Below are 18,777 nucleotides of genomic sequence, written 5' to 3'. Positions count from 1 at the left end.
AGCGCTAACCAGTGTTAAATACCATGGAAACCTATAGATTTTGATACCTCTTAAGGGCCCACAGACTGATTTTTCACACGTTGCTAAGGAAGTGAAATGTTACTTCCGGTAACTGACGTCATCATATCATGAGCTGACAAGAAAACCCACTCACCGCACGACCTGTTGTTTCCATCGAAGGTTTTTCCTCGCCCTTCCTCGCGCTCGTTCTCAGATCAACTGCGCATGCGTAATCGAAGTGACTTCCGGTTTGAGAAAAAGCTAAATTTCTGGCCGTCTTTAAACTGAATTAAATTTTTTTACGTGGCACGTTTCACCCCCAAATACAGAATATAGCTAAGCATTGATTTTTTTAAAATAATCTTTTTTGAAAAAGTTATGGGTATTTCAGTATCGTTTATGTCTTTAAAAGGAACATTTTTCAAAATAAAAAGAAAACCATGCTTGGCTGTATGCAAAAACGAATACAAATTATGAAACCATCAATTAAATACCCAAATTGCGTAGCACGGAGACAAATTTAGAGTTTTCTTTTATTGGTCATGTGACAATGGGCGTGGTACGATGACGTCATATTTAGGGTCATTGGCTTACAAAAGTTGGAAACTAACCAAAATAATGCCAAATTCTCTCAAATTACTTAATCATTACATCCTTAGCAACGCACCCCAAAAAATATGTCAGTGGGCCCTTAACCAATAGTTAGCAATACCCAGGCCTTGGGCCACCTGGCCCCATGTTGTTTAACTCATTGACTCCTCCTGGACCACCCCCCGTTGACAAGTAAAATCGTCTGATGTTAGACGGACCGCCGCGCACCGGTGGCTCAGTTGGTTGAGCATCGGGCTGTTATGCAGGAGGTCGTGAGTTCGACTCCGGCCAGACCAACACTGAGGGTCTTAAAATAACTGATGAGAAACTGCTGCCTTTGTAATCACATCTGCAAATGGTTAGACTTTCAAGGATTCTCAGATAAGGGCTGTAAACTGGACCAGTGAGATGGTCTGACATTTAACAGTGTAAAATATTTGCAGTTGTACTGAAACAGATTTTATATGTTAACACAAGAAGAAGAAATATTTTCAAAACATTTTTCAAACATTTTGTATAGTGCCTTTCTGTAATAATGATCAAAATTCTGAGGAGTTCTAAGGGAGTTGAAACTAAAAAAAACAAAAAGCTTATAAAGTACAAAAATAACAAGTTTGAAAGCAATAAACAGTATCTTTTTGAAGAAATCTATGGGGTTAGCTGATCGTAAGTCTTGAGGACTAGAGCTCCATAAGTATGGAGCAGAGAAATGAAGAGATTCATTTTTTAAGGGTGACTTACAGATAACTGGAGAAAAACCGACTGCTCCTTGGCATTAGTCAAACTCATGACCTTCTGAGCATCCAAACTAGTAATCAAGTCGTAGATTTGACTCCTCCAAAATAATGAGCACTTTGATTTCTTTCGAGTGTCCGAAGTAACAGTCAAAAAATAAATATCTTTGGTGTAAAATTTTTACATTACCTTGTGCAGGTATTTCTCTGATGCAAATCAATTGTCTCTTTACAGCTTGAAGATGAAGTTGAGAAATTGTTGGGCGATAACAGAGGATTGGTACAGAGTGACCAAGCCTTAAAACTATCACGACTGATGGTGCGCGCAGAAACCACAGATCAAAGAATCATGCTTCTTAAAATTTTGCAGGTACAGTACTAAGATGTATCCCATTCTCTCCCCCCCCCCCCCCATTCATCCTCTGACTCTCCCCCTGACATGAAAATTTGGTTTTATCATGTGACTTGATAGAGGCAAATTATAGCGGTTTTCAATTGAGTATCATAAAACAAATATCAAAGTATGGTACCATGCAAAAGTAAGTTGACAGTCTTTTTAGAGTCTCGATTCTCATGAAGATCAAGATCAAGGAAAGAGAATCAAGTCGACAAAATCGAGAATTTAATGAGCTGTTTGCTCAACTGATTCCTCGATAGACTAATAGCACATATGCAACTGGGAATACAAATAAAAGAAAAGCCTGTGGAAGTTTCTCTGGGAATGTTGTTCAGGAGTAATGCAGAAAACCGAGCGAGTTTAGCCCTCTTTTGAATCCGGTTGCTGAAATTGGTAAAAAATCACAATGAACGACACTATTCGGTGCGATTGCGGGGGGAATCAAGAGCACGATCTGCCCAAACTTAAGTCGATTCTCGTTCCTCGATTCTCGCAAGTCAGTACTGTAATAACTTGCTCAAAGAACTAGAAAAATCATGTGTGCAAGTAGTGACTGGTTGGGGTTTTCCTTTCATTGGTTGATAAACTGGTGCAGGATTTTTTAACCAATCACCAAACCTAGAAACTGCAATCACATAATTACATGTACTTTTGACAGTCATTTGAAAACTGCCACTCTTGTAAATTACTTGAATCTTACTTTGGTGCGTCATTGTCTGTTTCTTTTTTCTGCAGCATACAACTGACCAGGCATGTTTGAAGGCTTTTCTAAGGTTTCAAGGTTTGTCACTTTTGTGGAGTTGGATGGTTGATGGAGGAGGCAAGAAAGCCAGACTACAGAGCCAGGTGGGAATTGGTATCAAATTAAAGACCATTTTTTTTATATTTGTTGTCAGAAGGCAACTTTGGCTGACTCATAAAATTATTGGCACTATCTTCTTCATCCTGTAGACATAATTATTTTGATAGTGTTATGATTTCTCCATGGTCAACCTCTCGTGACTATCCTCATCCATCTTTTCTGAAGCATTGCTGAAATGTGAAACAAGTGGTAATAGTTTTGTACATTGCACAGTAACCCAGCTTTTGTGGGAAACACCTTTACCAGTCAAGACAAATCAAGGGTTCCAAAATTAAACTTCCTGCACCATGGTCTGCTGTCAGTGGTCCCTTAATCTATTCAATTAAAACCAGTAACAGGAGTCAGAGATTGATAATTGGGAATAATTTCTTAGATGTGTGTTCATAATGAAGGAGATAATATTAATTCTGGTAAGTAAGTGAACAAGTTTTATTGTTATCATCAAAATAGAAGCACTGATTCTATTGTTTTCAAACACCTGTTACCTTGTAGTTACTCTCTTCTCGAGTGTTGTAGATTAATACTCCTTTGTTGTTTGTTGGCCATAAAATTGAACTGGAACAAACATGAAGTAGTAACTGAATACTACCCAAGAAAACAATATTAAGCAAGCATGAAAAAAAGAACTTTTAAATTCAGCAGTTGGCCATACATATTGTGCATGTTATGTGACAAATAACGTTTTTATTATCTCCATTGACAGTTACTCGCAACCTTGAGATGTCTGCCAATTGCTACAAAAAACCAACTGGAGGACAGCAAGGTGATAAAAGTCGTAAGAAAATGGGCAATGTTGTCCTGCCGATTTATGGAATCGGGCTGCAGTATTGCGCAGGACAATGACAGTCCAACAGATTCTGAATGTACTGCCGGACCAGAAGATGATGACGAAAAGGACAAGAAAGTGAGCAGCAGTCCTTTTTTTGAACGACAGTGCTCCAATAAAGATCAATCTGATGACGATTCCTTGGATGCTGAAGTTGCAAGCTTCACTGTTGAAAAGGATCAAAATGGAAGATTGTTAAAAGGCAAAATAGGACCTGAAAAATCCCCAGATGATCTTTCAGAGGATGATATTAAATCAGAGGATGAGCGACTGCCAACAGATGGTGTGGGAGTGATGGCCAACGAGTTACTGAAGTCTTGGAGTCTGCTTAAAGTAAGTTTGTTTTAATGAAAACATACATGTACTGCAAAATGTTTCAGTTTTAAAACAGGAAGATTGAAGAAAACCATGTATATTTTTTCTTTTAAATCTTTCCCATTCTTCAACGGCAGAATAAATAACAATTATTTTCGTGGAAACTTCTCTCAATCGCCACAAGTTTGGTTTTCTTCATAAGATTAAAGTGGTACTATGACCAAAAAAAAAATTCTTTTTTTCCTTTGGATTTGAAAACTATGTTAACTAAACACTAACTGACCCAAGTTTTAAGTTCTGATTTTAAAAAGACACAGGTCTGTTTATTTTAACTGGAATTTTCTTATTTATTGGTCCGCCATTACTAACTTTAAAATCTTTAGAGAGCTGGGACGAGGAGAAAATGACGTCAAAGACTCTGGTTTAAGAATGCAATGCGTGTGTACGCGGCCAAATTAATATGCAGCACGGGAGTTTCGAGCTTTCAGACTTATAAACCCGTGTTTTGCATATAATTATAATAAGTTGCATTTACACGCTGAAATTTTACGCTAAAGAGTAAATGACGTCATTTTCTCTAGATCCAACCCTCTGAGGTCCAATCGGCCAGTTTTGAACATGAGTAATGGTGGACTGTGAAACTCAAAGCGCAAAATTTTGCCAGTTAGGTGTTAAGCGAACACGCTTTCAAAATCTGAAGAAAAAAAGGAAATGATTTTTTGATCATAGTACCACTTTAAAAGATACAGGAATACAGTTTGGTGAGGAACTTAATCCGTTCATCCCCAAAGTGGCTCCCATTGATAAGTAAAATAATAATAATAATATTATTGTCTGGCATTAGATAGAGTAAAATCACAAGAAGTGTCACCCTTTTGAGGCAAAGGTTTAACAAGATAACTTTCTTTTTAAATTCTTTTTTAGGAAGTTTATAAAATCCCAAAGAAGTCTGCTACCCCGGTGAGTAAAGACATGGTTGATTCTGTTATTTATTTGTTAATCGTGAAGGTCTAAGTTACTGAGAAATATACATAAATACAGCCAATTTGGAACTGCATCACAGAGTGGCCCTTAATAACTGTATCATCCAACTGAACGTCACTATCATCCTGAAGTACAAGTAGTAACTTTAAGATTAACGTTTTAGTATCCCTTGTCTTAAAATCCTAACCCTTAATAAATTAAATTAATTCAGTAACTCTTTCCCTTTTGAGGGGTTCCCCGTTAATGAGCATTAATGAGTAAGATTTATACAGAGTAAAATAACAAATTACTTATATGTAGTAGGGAAAGAATTCTAAAGTGAACATAATTTATATACATGTAAATGTTTAGCCCCAAGGCTTCACCGCTGATGAGTGAAGTCGTCTGGTGTAAAGCTGGGGGAGCACATGGTTCAACATTGTGCAACATTTGTTGCTCAACAAATGTTGCACGATGTTGCAGGCTGGTCAATGACAAAGTTGCAAATAGTTGAATGGCTATAACCACATTCAACTTTTGTCAAACGAGAGTTACGAATTCTTTCTATTTTTGGTGGCAAATCAGGTGAATGCGAGACTGGAAAACAATCGATAAGCGCCATTCAACAAGTGTCAACTTGTTAAACGGAATATGTAGAACTCATCTCTATTTTGTTCAACATGTTTAACAGCCTATTTCGACATTCAATACTGCATGACACACTGTTTAACATTTTGTTGTGTGTCCAATTAGCTGCAATTCTGGAGGCAACTGCCATGATTTTAAGAACCAGGCCCAGATTTGCACTTAAGTCTGTAACTGAAGAAAACATTGTCATGATCATTACCTGTAAACTTGGTTTAAGACTAATTATTATTGTTTTTTTTAACTAACCCAGTAATCAGGCCAGGATGGTGTTTGATAATCACTTATTGAAAGAATAAATTATGAGTAGGGTATTCAAACTATTCATTGCTGATCATGATTATTGCCACAGTTTGAAGACAAGCAAGACAATGTTATTTTCTGGTTTCATTGTTTTTCTCAGGCAAAGCAAGATAGGATTGTAGAGCTGTCCTTGGCATGCAGTCCAGCAGGTAAACTACCAACATCACAAAAAATGTGTATGTCATGGTTCATATTTTGTCTTGGTTTACAAGTTTTGAAACCAGTTCAATTTTGACTTTTCTTTGTCTAATATTCATTATCACAATCTGAAACAAAGGAATATCAAAAATTAACCAGGAAAAATATTGAACCACAACACATGCAATATTAGTATCTTGCCACTGCTGTACTGATAGTAATAATTTATGATGAAAATAAAAGGACATTACTAAACTATGAAACAGCGAAAGGAAACACCAAAACACCATTATATATGACCACACCATACATTGAATACTAACTGACAAAAGTTGGATTTGAAATTAAATATCAGGGCCCAGTTGTTCGAAGGGTGGATAGTGCTATCCACTGGATAGATCACTATCCACTGGATAACTCAATTGGTTTTGCTAGTGTTTAGAGCAGTTTTCAATTGAGTGTCGTAAAACCAAAACCAAAGTAATTACTTTGGCCAATCAAAAAGGACGGAGACAATCCAGTAAACCAATCACAAGTAGCCGACACAAAGCGCGGGAAAACTTGGTTGAAAAAATGGCGTGAGAACTTTGAGCCAATCACTGAGTGAAGTAATCATAAACCAAAGTAATTATCTAATTACTTTCGACACTCAATTGAAAACCGCTCTATCCGCTGGATAGTGATTTATCTGTTGGATAGGGCTATCCACCCTTCGAACAACTGGGGCCAGGCCTAAAACAGTACTGCTCCTAATCTCAATCTTTTAATCTCAAAATCCAACCTTTGTCAGTAATGTTAGTATTGAATGTATGGTGGGGTCTTACATTGTGTTTTGGTGTTTCGTGGTTTCGTATTGTCCAAAATAAAACCATTCATTTTTTGGTTAATGAGTTTTTTTCTCTTGCATTTTCAGGGAGCACTGAGGGAGAGCATTCTCGGTAAGCAACTAACAGGAACCTGTTAACCATAACACCCAATCACACTCACACTGTGTCTTGTCTCACCTTGCACTTGAGTCCACATCTACATTTGTCTGTGTCCCTAGCAGAGACGTATCCAGCTTTTAAAAAATGGGTGTCCTCTCAACCCCTTCTTGAAAATTTTTTGGGGTCCATTGCAAAATTTTTGGGGTCCAGCTCATTAATATTTAATCTATTGCCTCTTAATTGCTGCTGCAGTACCCTTTCAGATTTCTAAATTGCACAAAAATGAAGTCCTATCGATTCCTACCCTTGAATATGTACTTGAAATAAAATGATTGATTTCTCTGAAACTGTTATGCCCATTGATTCATAGATCAAAATTAAGACACATGGGCTGTTCAAAGCTCCATCAATCACATAAATGACTTGAGGAATCCATACGCTGTAGGAACTGTTGGTGCCAGGTGATAAATGATCTAGATTTCCACAGGAAAAGAGCATCATCTGGAGGTTTAATTTAGGAACAAACGAATCAACAAATATAAGCAATACACAGTTCATCATCAACCCTTGACTTTGCCTTGGTCAATGTTAATAATCAAGCGATTGAATACATTCAAGATTTTATATGTTAAACACATTATTTTTAACACTAACTCTGAAAAAGTTGCATAATTTTCAAAACAGACAAGTTACTTGCAAAACAAGAACTGAGACTCACATGCGCGCCTGGAATTCATATCGACAGGGTCGCACAAAACTATTATTTAACAATTATTACTTTGCCATTGGATTCTCTGTCGTTTCGTTCACGATGAACAAACCAATGCTTGAAAAGCATGCAACAAACTAAGCTTTGACTGTTATCGTTGACAGATCGAAAGTGTCGCCGATTGTCTGGCCTAAAAAACAGCTCAGATAATGTCACGCAACATGTGGGAATTCAAACACAAGAACTCCTCAAGCTGAACATAATCATTGACAAAATGAAGTCATTTGACTGCAAAAATCTGAAAAGAACAGCTTACCCTGAAATTTGAGGAACTCGATCATTTCTCTGTAGTGAGAAATGGGAATTTTTGTTGTCATTGAAATATGCCATGCGCATGTTTTTCCTGGCGTTTGTAAGTTGCATAAACATTCGATTTTCTTTCTTCTGCGTCCAATTGTACTGTAAACTGAACATTAACATTATTTATTAAAGCAAGTCAAGTCAAATGTTGGTTTTTGAGGAAGAGGAGAAAAACCTCTCGGTGCAGAGTAGAGAACCAACAAACTCATACGAGGTTACCAAATAACATTCACAATGAAACATTGTTTTCTTTTAAATCCAGTTATGCCAAGAAATGTATGTAATTATTTGCACACTGTGTCCCATGTATTTACACTGTACAACAACAACAATGTTGACACTAGTATTAGAGTTATTTTTAGGATTACTACTGAGCAGAGTTTTGAGAACAGATTGTGACATTAATTTTTATCACTTGTGTAATTACTTTTAATGTTGTTGAAGTTGGGAGAAGGAAAAGGGGGAACTTTGTGATGTTATAATTTGTGCATTTCAGGACTGAGATTTTTTTGTTTTATTTTATCCAGTAGGACACCATGCGAACAAATATCTTCACCAGGGAGACTTGACATAATCATGAAGACTCTACATAATTCTCCAAGACCTCTGTTTCCTGTGGAGTCCAGGACTCCACCAGTTTCTCAAGGATTCTCCACATTTAGTGAACATACCCTTGTTGAAAAGGTCTACGAAGATGAAGCTCCAAAGCCAAAACCAGCTGATTTTAGCTTGCTAGAGTTTGGAGAGGTCACAGAAAGCAAAGAAACTTTTGATGAAAAGGAAGATGAAAAGGAAGATACAAATGCAATTCATCCAGCGCCAGACAGCAATCAGTCATCTCAGAACACAAAGTCTCAGATTTCAATGCAGACCTTCGGTTACCAGCAGCGAATGAACTTCAACATGTATCAAGGGTTTGGCTCTTCTTTTCAGCAAAAACCCAAAGGGAGCAGAAAGAAGAAAAAAAAGTGGAATCAAAATCAAAGTTTTTTCCAGCAACAGGAAAGAAATGTACATGGGTCAGGAAAGTTTAACACAAACCTGCAAGGAAATGTTAATCAACAGCAAGGCATTGCTCCCTGGAGGGGATCCTCTCAGAGTGTCCAAAATGTTTCACAGAACTTTCAAGGAAACCAGGCCTTCTGCGGTGGACCCGTGGGACTAAATCAGGGTCCAAGGCCCCAAAATATGGTACCTGGAAATCTTGCGGGAAATATGTCACAACAAGCACCATCTTTTCCTAATTTTAGTGTGCCTCCTCCTAATATTCCTCCAATGGAATTCTTCCGTAAAATTCCTCCTCCAAATTTTCCACAACAAAACCAACCAGTGATAGTGCCCCAAATCCAACAGAATCCAGTCCTGCCACAACAAACGCTTCCACTGCCACACCTTCCACCGAACCAACCAACTTTCTTCCCTGTTAGCCAGCAACCTCCTTTCAACAGACTTCCTCCTCCACCTCCTTTTCAGAGCAATATTTCTGCACAAGCTTCCTCACAGTTTCCACAGGGCAACACCTTGCCTCAGCCTCAACAGCTTCAGCAGGTTATGCAGAGTAGCTTTCCATCACAGCCAAGTAAGTTTCCTGCATTAAACTCATCAACGGTACCCCACCTCAACATTTTGCCAGCACAACAAGTACAATCGGTTAGTCCTCAGGGACAAGTCACCATGGCGCTTCGGCATCCAGGCAATACACCAGAAGCTTCATCTGTTTCAGAGGTTGAATCTCTGATGCTGCAAACTGGAGTCGTCACCACATCTTCGCTAGAAATGTATGAGCACAGAGACAAACCAGAACCCAGCACACCTTTACCTGTTAAATGCAACCTTTCACAGCTGCCACCGTACTGGAAGTCAGCAACAGATCCTCAAGGAAAAGTCTACTACTACCATACACAGACTCGGTAAGTTATAATATCATTCCTGGAGATTGAACTTAACCAGAGGCCTCCTATGACCTGGGCAAAGCCATTTCCTGGAAAAATTCAACATTCAACACCATTGGCTAGAGATTGGTGTGGTGGTAGTCATTATCCTTGTTATAAATTGAAGGTAAATGGATGGCTGTGGCATACATTCCCTTGAAACCCAATGATTTTATCCCGAAGGGATCACTTCACCCATGCAAAAGGACTTTGTACAGTCAAATCCAGTCTTTTGTCACTATTTATTGTGTAGAAGTTATAATAATATTAATAATCATTGACCATAATTTACAAAAGCTTAGGGTAGACTTTCTTATCCCAGACTAAAATGACGGAGGACAAAAGAACCGTTGTTATTCTGATTAGGCTTTGCAATTAGGTATTGTTGTGTTTGCTTTAATTATTTCAGATCCGGTATATGAATAACCAGCCAAAGCTTAAGACAAAAACAGGAATGCCTTACTTATTGTAAGGCCCAAAAAAATAGAATTACTAAGTTATTTAGGTAAAGTTAGTATCCGATCCCACCAACGCGTTGGCCAACACGTCGGCCAATGCGTCGGTCGCGTCGGTCTTATATGTTATAAGATTAAACAGTGGCCAACACGTCGGCAGACAGTCGAGCAACGTGTTGGCCGACGTGTTGGTGGGATCAGATTCTTAACTGTTACCAAGTTATTTATTGTGTTTCTTAATTTTTTTTAACAATCAACAAAGACAGACTTGCTGGGTTGTACTGTTGGGCCACTAAATTGGTGCAACTTGTTTCTGACTAGAAAACTTGGATGAGTATTTAGAATTAATGTTAAGAGGATGAATAATTACTGTTACCAATTCAAATTGCACAAAATTCATTCTTTATTGGGATTCTTTTTGGATAACTGTATTGTTTACACCCTCATAAATTATCAATGAATTATGAATACTTTATTTGAATGATTAATAAATTATTATTACAACTATTCCACTTTTGCAGAAAAACTCAATGGGAATTACCACGATGGGATAACAGTCCATCATCAGAGGAGGAACCAATCATGGGACCCGAAGGGACGAGTTTTGCAACACACAGCTATCACAGCCTTGAAGAGGTAAAGAAAGGGTTTCTTTCCAATAAGTTTGATGCCTTAATAGGTGAAATAATTTTTTAAAGTTTTTTTTCCTTATAATCATAATTATGGCCATCATTTTTTAATAATAATTCATTATTATTGATCACCCAAATGGCATTTCTGCAGGGATGCACAATGTTGTTTAGTCAATCAGAATCAACGGTAAAATTCAAAAAATTGCAAAGTTTACCAGAAGGAGTCTGTAATTTTAACTAGCAGGTATAATTTTTAGTCCGGCGGATATGTGAAAAATGCTGCACTTTGTGAAGAAAGCACCAAATTTTGCACAGAGGTTGTTTATGGCAATCTAAAGAGATTTTGCTATGGAGCCATTGACAGAAATTAGATCTTGGCCATTTAAGGGGTCATTATTCATGAAAGCGAGGCTAGACTAACAAGATACCCATTCTGGCCTATCACATTAATTCAAAATGTTCCAAATTACATTGGTATTATTTGTATTTGACGTCATGATATCATCAACTAACAATTAAACACAGAAACTTATAAGTTTTTATTTCTTACACACGACAAGGTAATTTTCGTCATGACCTTGACCTTCACAACTGTGCTGTCTTTTTATCTGACTTTTTAGGTTTGCTTCACATGTAACACATGTCAATGATTATAAGACAAAAACACTAGTTAGGAGGTGTTTTCATTGGTTTGAGCAGTTGAAACACTTTCAGAAAGTCCCAGTATTTAACGTGACCTCGAAAAGAGGGGCCATCTGCAGTTAACTTAAGGTGGCTCAAAACAGTTTTCAGCACTTTCCAAGACTTTAATTTTGATGGGTCATAATTACCACTTTTTATCAATTGATGCTACAATCGTGGTATCAAAAAACTGCCCAATCACTGGCAAGCACGTTGATATAATAACAATAACTTTATTTCTATAGTGCTCATATCCTATGTTCAAGGCGCTTAATTGCGTTACACAATAGGTTACCATAGCAACACAATGACCCGCTAACAACACCCTTAATTTCACCTTTAAGCGCTTATATATCAAAACGAAACGGTGAAACTTTTCTTATATAGAATTGTGATAATCGGGATAAGATGCAACTTTTGGCAAAGTTTAAAAACAATTCTGTACATGGGGTTCAGGGCCACCATAAATTTTTGAAAATTGACACATCAAAATCTAAGTCTTGGAATGTGCTGGAAATTGTAAATTTTGAGCCACCTTAAGTCTTCTCGCTACTTATATTAAATTACCCCACACCTCAGCAATATTGTTCCCAAATTAATTAAAGAAAAGGGGAGGGGTGTTTGAATGACCTGTGATAGTACAGTAACTGCAGGTTGCAACAATAGCGGCCATCTTGGATTTTTTCAGTACTATGAATTCAAAGCTTTCGCATGACTTTTGCAGTGGGGGCATTATATAAAATAGCAAGTCTAAGTTAATCAGTTATTCCCCCAACCTTGATAAGCGTAATCAATCTATTAGACAGTCTCCACCACAAGTGCAAAGTGCAGTGCACTTAAGAGCCACTCGGATGCATGAGCAGTTAGACCTGCAACCTTTCTTGCAGCGACATTTTATAAGTGCCTCACAGGATGATGATACATCTGGCAATGTGGTCCAGAGGGGCTTCCAGCCAGCATCAGTCTTCGTCCATCCCCATTGACTAGGACATGGCAAGTTCATCACTGGAACAATTGCTTGACCCCAGCAATGTCCACCCTGGTATGCTGCTCTTCTAGTATGCTGGATAAGAGCAGCCTGCGTTGGAGGTATAGATTCAATAGACTTTGCCTTCTGTGAAAACAGCTGCTTGCGTGCCTCGTTAACGCGCATTTTGGTACTGGTGCGGTCATACAGAAGAACAACGAATCGCTCTAGCTTTCTCAGGCATTCTTCACTCACATCATCTGGGTTGTTGGACAATTCAAGGAATGCCGAAGTTGCTTCTTCATAGGCCATCCACGTGATCCATGCAGTCTTCTTCCCTTTCCCAGAGAAACAAGAAACAGTATCACAGCCAGTAAAAGCGTGAAACACTTGGTAGTGATCTTGCCTTTTCAGAACCAAGACGAGATGCAATTTCATGAACAGCTAGATATCTCAAACTAGTACCACAGCCAAAGGCAATCCACAGCTCATTGATGTTTAGCATCTGGGTCATGCCAATGCAGATGATAACGACATCAGTGTCTACAGTACGGATGACGATGTTCTTGTGTCCTGCTTTCGACGCATCTGCTGCATGAACTAGAATTCTGGTGTCTGCTTCCTCGTGGTTACATGGAGTAAGGCTAGAAGTGTCAAACCGCGGTGGACTACAAAGAACCTGTTCTCCTTTCGTGGTAATGACTTGCTTCCCATCGCCGAACTCTACAGGGGGAATCTGTTCTGCTAAAAAACTGAATAGTTCCTTCTTGTTTTCATCTACACGCAGGAATTCCTTCCAGTTTTTTGGAACAGTTGTCAAAGACTGAACACGCCGGCGAATACCACGTCCTCTCTTTTCTCTGGTCGTTGCTTTCAAACTGTTTGGTACATACTCGTCCCATATGATGTCAAGTCTTTGCACATGCTGCAGCTGGCCCTTGACATATGGAATGAACACCAGATCTGCATACTCTTGAAATGTTTTTACTGTATTTGTTGGTTTTAGCATGTTAATAGCTGCTGCACCATCAATTATAGCTACATCTATTGGTGTCGGGGCACTGGTTCGAGGCTGCGAAAGTGATTGAATGCAGTCTGTCAGGTCGGATTTCTTTCCTGAAAGACGAAGCTTTCCATTTTGTGATATTGATGGTGGACAACCTTGGTTTTCATGTTCAAAAAAAACGTCCAAGTCCCCTTCTCTTGTTTGACACGAGATAAACAGCCGTGAGAATAGCGCACAGTCACTCTTTAAAGTTGAGATTTGCTGCTTGTCTTTGGATGGTTCTTTCTGGCGAGGGCTTCTGAACAGTGGAAGCTTATTCTTCTTAATAGGATCATGCATGTTCTTTGTTTTTTCTTCACTTAATCTCTCCTTGACGAATGTTTCGAACTGTTCTTGTCCGAGTGTTTCGATCTCTTCTACTGTTTTCACTACAGAAGCATCAGCTAGATCTTTAGTGTCAAGAACAAGAAGATCTCCACTTTCATCAGTGAACGGATTTCCCATGTCATCAATGACCGAGATTAAAGACTTGACATCCTTAGTGAAAGATAGCTGGGTGCTTTTTGCCTCTTCATGATGCTTTGTAGACCCAGGTTTCATTTCCTCTTCTGTGTCTGAGGAAGCTTCAAATTCTGCTATCAACCTTGCAACCTCTGGACCAGAAATCATCCAGCGCCGTAGAGCGGCAGGATTTTCCGTCAGCCCAACAGCTCCCCCATCACCCTTCACCATAGCGTTATTCTGTTCATGTGCTTGGTCAAGGGCGATGGCTGAAAACACTTTAGACGTCTTCTGTACTGTAAATCCACCATTGAGAAGGTGCGTATATGTCTCTGGAAGCCTCTTCTTAAGAGTTAGCATGTCATGCAGGTGAACTGGTACCCATCTTGAATAGTTGACATGGTCAAGAGCGAAAAACCAAGGTGTTAATTTTTGAAGAGCATCAAGATAGAGAGGGAGGCAAGACGTGCGTAGTGACCGCACAAATACGAGATACAGTAGTTCCAGCTGTAATGTCGTGTACCAAAAGTGGAATTGTGGCGAGGCTCGTGTCTTTCTTCTGCACCAGTCTCTAAATGAAAGAGCTTCTTCAAGGGTCTCAGTCTGCTTGTACTCATCATAGGCTTGTGCGAGCAAAGAATATAAGGCAGCTGCTGTCACCTGATGAGCACGTCGCGTTCGTTTGACACTTGAACCTTTGACAAAAGAATTCACCACCCCTGGTGATGCAATGTTGGCTTGTACGAGAGCGCTTGTCCACCCGCTATCTTCTAACCAGTTACCGAGAACTGAAAGGGCTGCCATCTCTATATGAAGGCCTCCAAGAATGAAAACAAAGTGTTGCTCGCCATGGGACTCAGGCCAGTTCCATTGTATTTGCTTGGCTACAGTGAACAACGGTTGATCAACTGCTATGACTGGAACCTGACCAGGGTTGAGGTATTCTGTGGCTTTCTTGATCACGTACATCGAGTGGCGAATCATCGGCACACTTTTAGCCTCATCTGGGAATAAAGGAAGCAGCGATGTTATTGCTGGCATTACTGCTTGCCTTGGCTGTAAGTTGGCATGATGCGCTGCCCAAGCTACTGGTGTCTCTCCCTGATATGATTCTTGATTTACTGATATCTTCACTTGATCAAGCCATTTATATTCGTCAGTGATTGCCCTTGATAGAAAACAGCCATCGGCACCTTCGGGCCTACCCATGTCTGGTGGTTGTGCTCTTTCGCCTCGCAGAAGAGCAGGGGGTACCTCCGCATACCATTCTGGCAAAGAACAGATTGATTTAGTAACTGATCCAGAATCATTTGCCATGACGATCGCCTCTCGCTCACATCCTGGATTACCTTCAGATATATTTTGGAAAAGGGAAATGCCAGTTCCATGAAAAGAACCCTGGGCCGTGTTTGAGCTGGGGTTGTGGTCGATGTTGTCTATGGCTGAAGTTGTAAACAGTCCTCTTCGTAGTTTGATGGGGTACAAAACACCATCCTGTTCAAATCTACGACAGACGGAGTTTCCAATCTCCGTTGAGATGCCAAGAACACGATCATAGGAAATCGATAAGCCCAATTTAAAAAGAGTGTCCACTAGCTCTCGTTTGCGCGTTTGTGCATGGACAGTCAGACCAACGTAAAGAGGCACAGGTGTTTCTCGGTCCTTACTATGGCGATCACAATTTGAATTTGTTTCACGGCGACGGAAATAGCAGTTGAACTGAAGTAACTGGGAAACAGTGAGTGCTGCTTGAGAAGAGGAGTTTTCAAGTTGACTTTCAATGTTTGGCCCATACAAAATCATCTTTACCAAAGACACCAGAGATGATGGAACTGAGTTCTCTTGACACTGTCTTTGAAATGTCCCCTTAAAAGTAGACTTGGTAGCCAACATTTCCTTCCTAACAATAGTGGCTGCCTTTGCAAGGTAGTTTGCATCAGCGTCCTTGTCATCTTCACAGACTTTCTGTAGTGCTGTTCCAATGTCGCTATCAAAAGCCAACAACGTATCCCGACCCTGTTGGTAGGCTCGTAGACTAGGAATACTTGCTAGTATCCTATTCTTTAGTCTAGTTGAATGCAGAGCGCCTGGTTGAACAATGCCAAGTTGCTTTAGTCTGGATGTGTACATTTCCGACAGCTTTGTCATCTTAAACACTAAAACACTCTTACTTTCAGCTCGACTTTCCTCTATGTATGAAATTAATTCTGCAAGGACAATTCCATGAGTCAATTTTTCGTCGTCATCTACTTTCGCCGCTTTTGACCTTGTTGAACGGGCTTCGTTGCTCAGTGTTGTTAAGCATGATTTGTGATATTTAGCTTCTAGTGCCACCATGTCGCCGGCACTTAGCTTCGCCAACAACTTTTCATTTTGTAGATCCATGGCCATTTGGCGTACTCGAAAGTCTAGGCTGAAAGTGCTAACACTGTGGAGGGGCTCTTTGGAGTCTAGATCTTCGCAAAAGAAGCAGGTTGATTTCGAAGCAGTACACTGAAGACTTGCACGTGTCCGTTTTGGAGGAATTTCTCCCACTGATTCTGTCGCGTCTGCGCTTCGCTTTTGAGCTCTTTTAAGTTTCGTAACATTAAATTTGGAGCTACATCTCTTATGCCAGCAAGCATTATGTTGAAAAAGCGTATTTTCAACACCACTCCCTTCATCTAGGACATCTAATGCAACAGGCAGTGGTAAACTGCCTATTTCTACAAACTGCTTTAAATTTGATGCAAGCGTTTTATATCCGGAACCAATGTCACCTCGTTTTGAACGTGTAGGGCACTGCAGTGGCTCTCCAGTGTCTTTTTGACAGAGAACACATTTTTTCCAGTCTATTGGACTCTGCATATTTCAGTTCACTAAAAAAACACGAATAATGGCTCTTTCATAACATGTCCCAGGGCTACTGAATGATTATTTTGCAAATTTAAAACAAATAAAGTAATATTCCTTATTAGCAGCGACCTTATTTCTTGCTCCCGACAGACGAAGCAGTTGACTTCAAGTATTAAGCTAAAACACAATTCAGTACTCAGAAACATGCTCAAAACACATTTTTCGACAAATGTGATCGCATTTAACCCATTCAAATGAAAAGCTCTATCACCTAATTGGTGAAAATGAAATGTTACTGATTATTCCAACGACGAACTTCTTATGATTGTCATCTCATAGTTACAGAATGCACCTACATGATAATTCAGTTGAGTTGAATGGTAATTCATGGCAACGAGTAATTCAGAGTTTTTTTTTGTAGTTTAAGCAGCATTAGATATTAAAATATGTTGAGCTAGAGAATAAAATAATTGAAAAACCATTCCAAATCGTCCGCCAAAAAGATATGAACATTAATTGCATTAGTTTACTTACAGACAACGTAGCAGTGTTTCCCAAATGATCCAATATGGCGGATGTGAATTGCAATGTGAAAGTGCATTGTGGGTAGGCACCAGTCTCTTCCTCAATTAACTCTATGTTTTATTGTTATATTACCCTTACAAATTCAAAGCAGGTGCATATTTCTCCTAGGAGATAATGCATTCCTAACTTACTTCTTTGATCATTAATGACCTGTGATTCTAAAAAATAATAACACTGCTAAACAAAAATTGATAACGGTGGCCTTATATTTCAAAAGCTACTGTTATTATAATTATGCTAGGAATGAAGTTCTTCAAACCGCCTATTATTAATGTAGCATCTCTTTATGAGCTGTAACTTCCCCGTTAATGTCCATTTTAAAGTTATGTGAAGTACCTCACCAAAACTTAATGGCAAGAACTTTTTTGTATGTGCTGTATAAAAGTGACTGAAGGTCAAGGTCAAGGTAATTCAGAATTTACAAGATCACAGGTGATCATAGATGAGAGGAACATGGAGCTGGGTTAGCAAATGAAGTTATAATAACAAAAAGCAAGGAAAACCAGTGTATCAAAAGGGGTTAATATTCACATGATAGGCAAAATAGGTATTTTATGATTTTAGCCTCGTTTTCATGCAAAATAACCACTTAAATGCTCTTAACATGATTTTTAGCGGTGGCTCCATATCAGAGATTTTTCATTGTATCCTAAGCTACCTTTGTGCAAAATTTGGTGCTTTCTTCACAAAGTGCACGATTTCCCTCAAATATGCACATATCCGCCGGACTATTTGTTTTAATGTTACTAAATTTGCAAATGGAAACAATCAGCCTGAGCACAGCAATACGATCAGAATTTACTTTCCTTTTCGAGGAATGTCAGGATAAAAAGGTGAGAATTCTTTGGAATGCTGACTGGAGATTGGCCGCTTCATTTGTTTGCTGTGGTTTAATTAATTTGTGTATTTATAAACCAAATTAGACTAATATATCTTTTTTTACTTGATTTCTCTTTTGTGCTTGGTTGATTAAGGCTGTTTTCTAATATTCTTTTCACGTTATTGAATCCTGTACTGGGAGGTATGGCAATGGAATCAACAAACAGTGCTTTGTAATAGTGGGTGCTGACTCACAATGGCCGATTGAACACACTGGTTTGATTCACAAAATGTTTTGCAGTTCGATTGGCGTATTGGTTATGCAATTTTTCACCACAAACACCCAAGAATGAAGCAAGATCTAGAGAGAACATAGAAAATTGTCCTTACCTTTAAAGCTTGCCGTTCACAAAGAAAAATCATCTGTCCACTTTATTAAAATATTTTCAGATGTGAGGTTATGGAAAATTAATTATTTGAAAGTAAATTGTTGCTTACAACGCAAGTGTGAAACTCTGTGGCCCAGTGGTCTAGTGCGCACTCAGAATGCTAGAGCTGGGATAAGAGTAGGGGTTCTATTTACCACAAAGGAGTGT

The 18,777-nt window shown here is 39.0% G+C and overlaps 1 protein-coding gene across 2 annotated transcripts in view; it reads left to right on the top strand.

Annotated features, from left to right (window-relative positions):
- LOC137984365 (histone-lysine N-methyltransferase SETD2-like) overlaps window positions 1-18,777 on the top strand; it is a 40,767-nt gene that overhangs the window by 16,444 nt on the left and 5,546 nt on the right. The window contains exons 13-20 of one of the 2 annotated variants that reach the window (XM_068831538.1): window positions 1,561-1,695; window positions 2,458-2,568; window positions 3,288-3,743; window positions 4,650-4,685; window positions 5,737-5,785; window positions 6,688-6,712; window positions 8,300-9,679; window positions 10,677-10,791. In XM_068831538.1, coding sequence (XP_068687639.1) covers window positions 1,561-1,695; window positions 2,458-2,568; window positions 3,288-3,743; window positions 4,650-4,685; window positions 5,737-5,785; window positions 6,688-6,712; window positions 8,300-9,679; window positions 10,677-10,791 — 2,307 coding nt within the window. Of the gene's footprint in view, window positions 1-1,560; window positions 1,696-2,457; window positions 2,569-3,287; window positions 3,744-4,649; window positions 4,686-5,736; window positions 5,786-6,687; window positions 6,713-8,296; window positions 9,680-10,676; window positions 10,792-18,777 lie in introns of both variants that reach the window. The other variant, XM_068831537.1, reaches the window with a different exon arrangement.

This window comes from Montipora foliosa, chromosome 14 (genome assembly GCF_036669935.1).
Source record: "Montipora foliosa isolate CH-2021 chromosome 14, ASM3666993v2, whole genome shotgun sequence".
Lineage (NCBI taxonomy): Eukaryota > Metazoa > Cnidaria > Anthozoa > Scleractinia > Acroporidae > Montipora > Montipora foliosa.
This window is presented reverse-complemented; position numbering and strand designations above follow the sequence as displayed.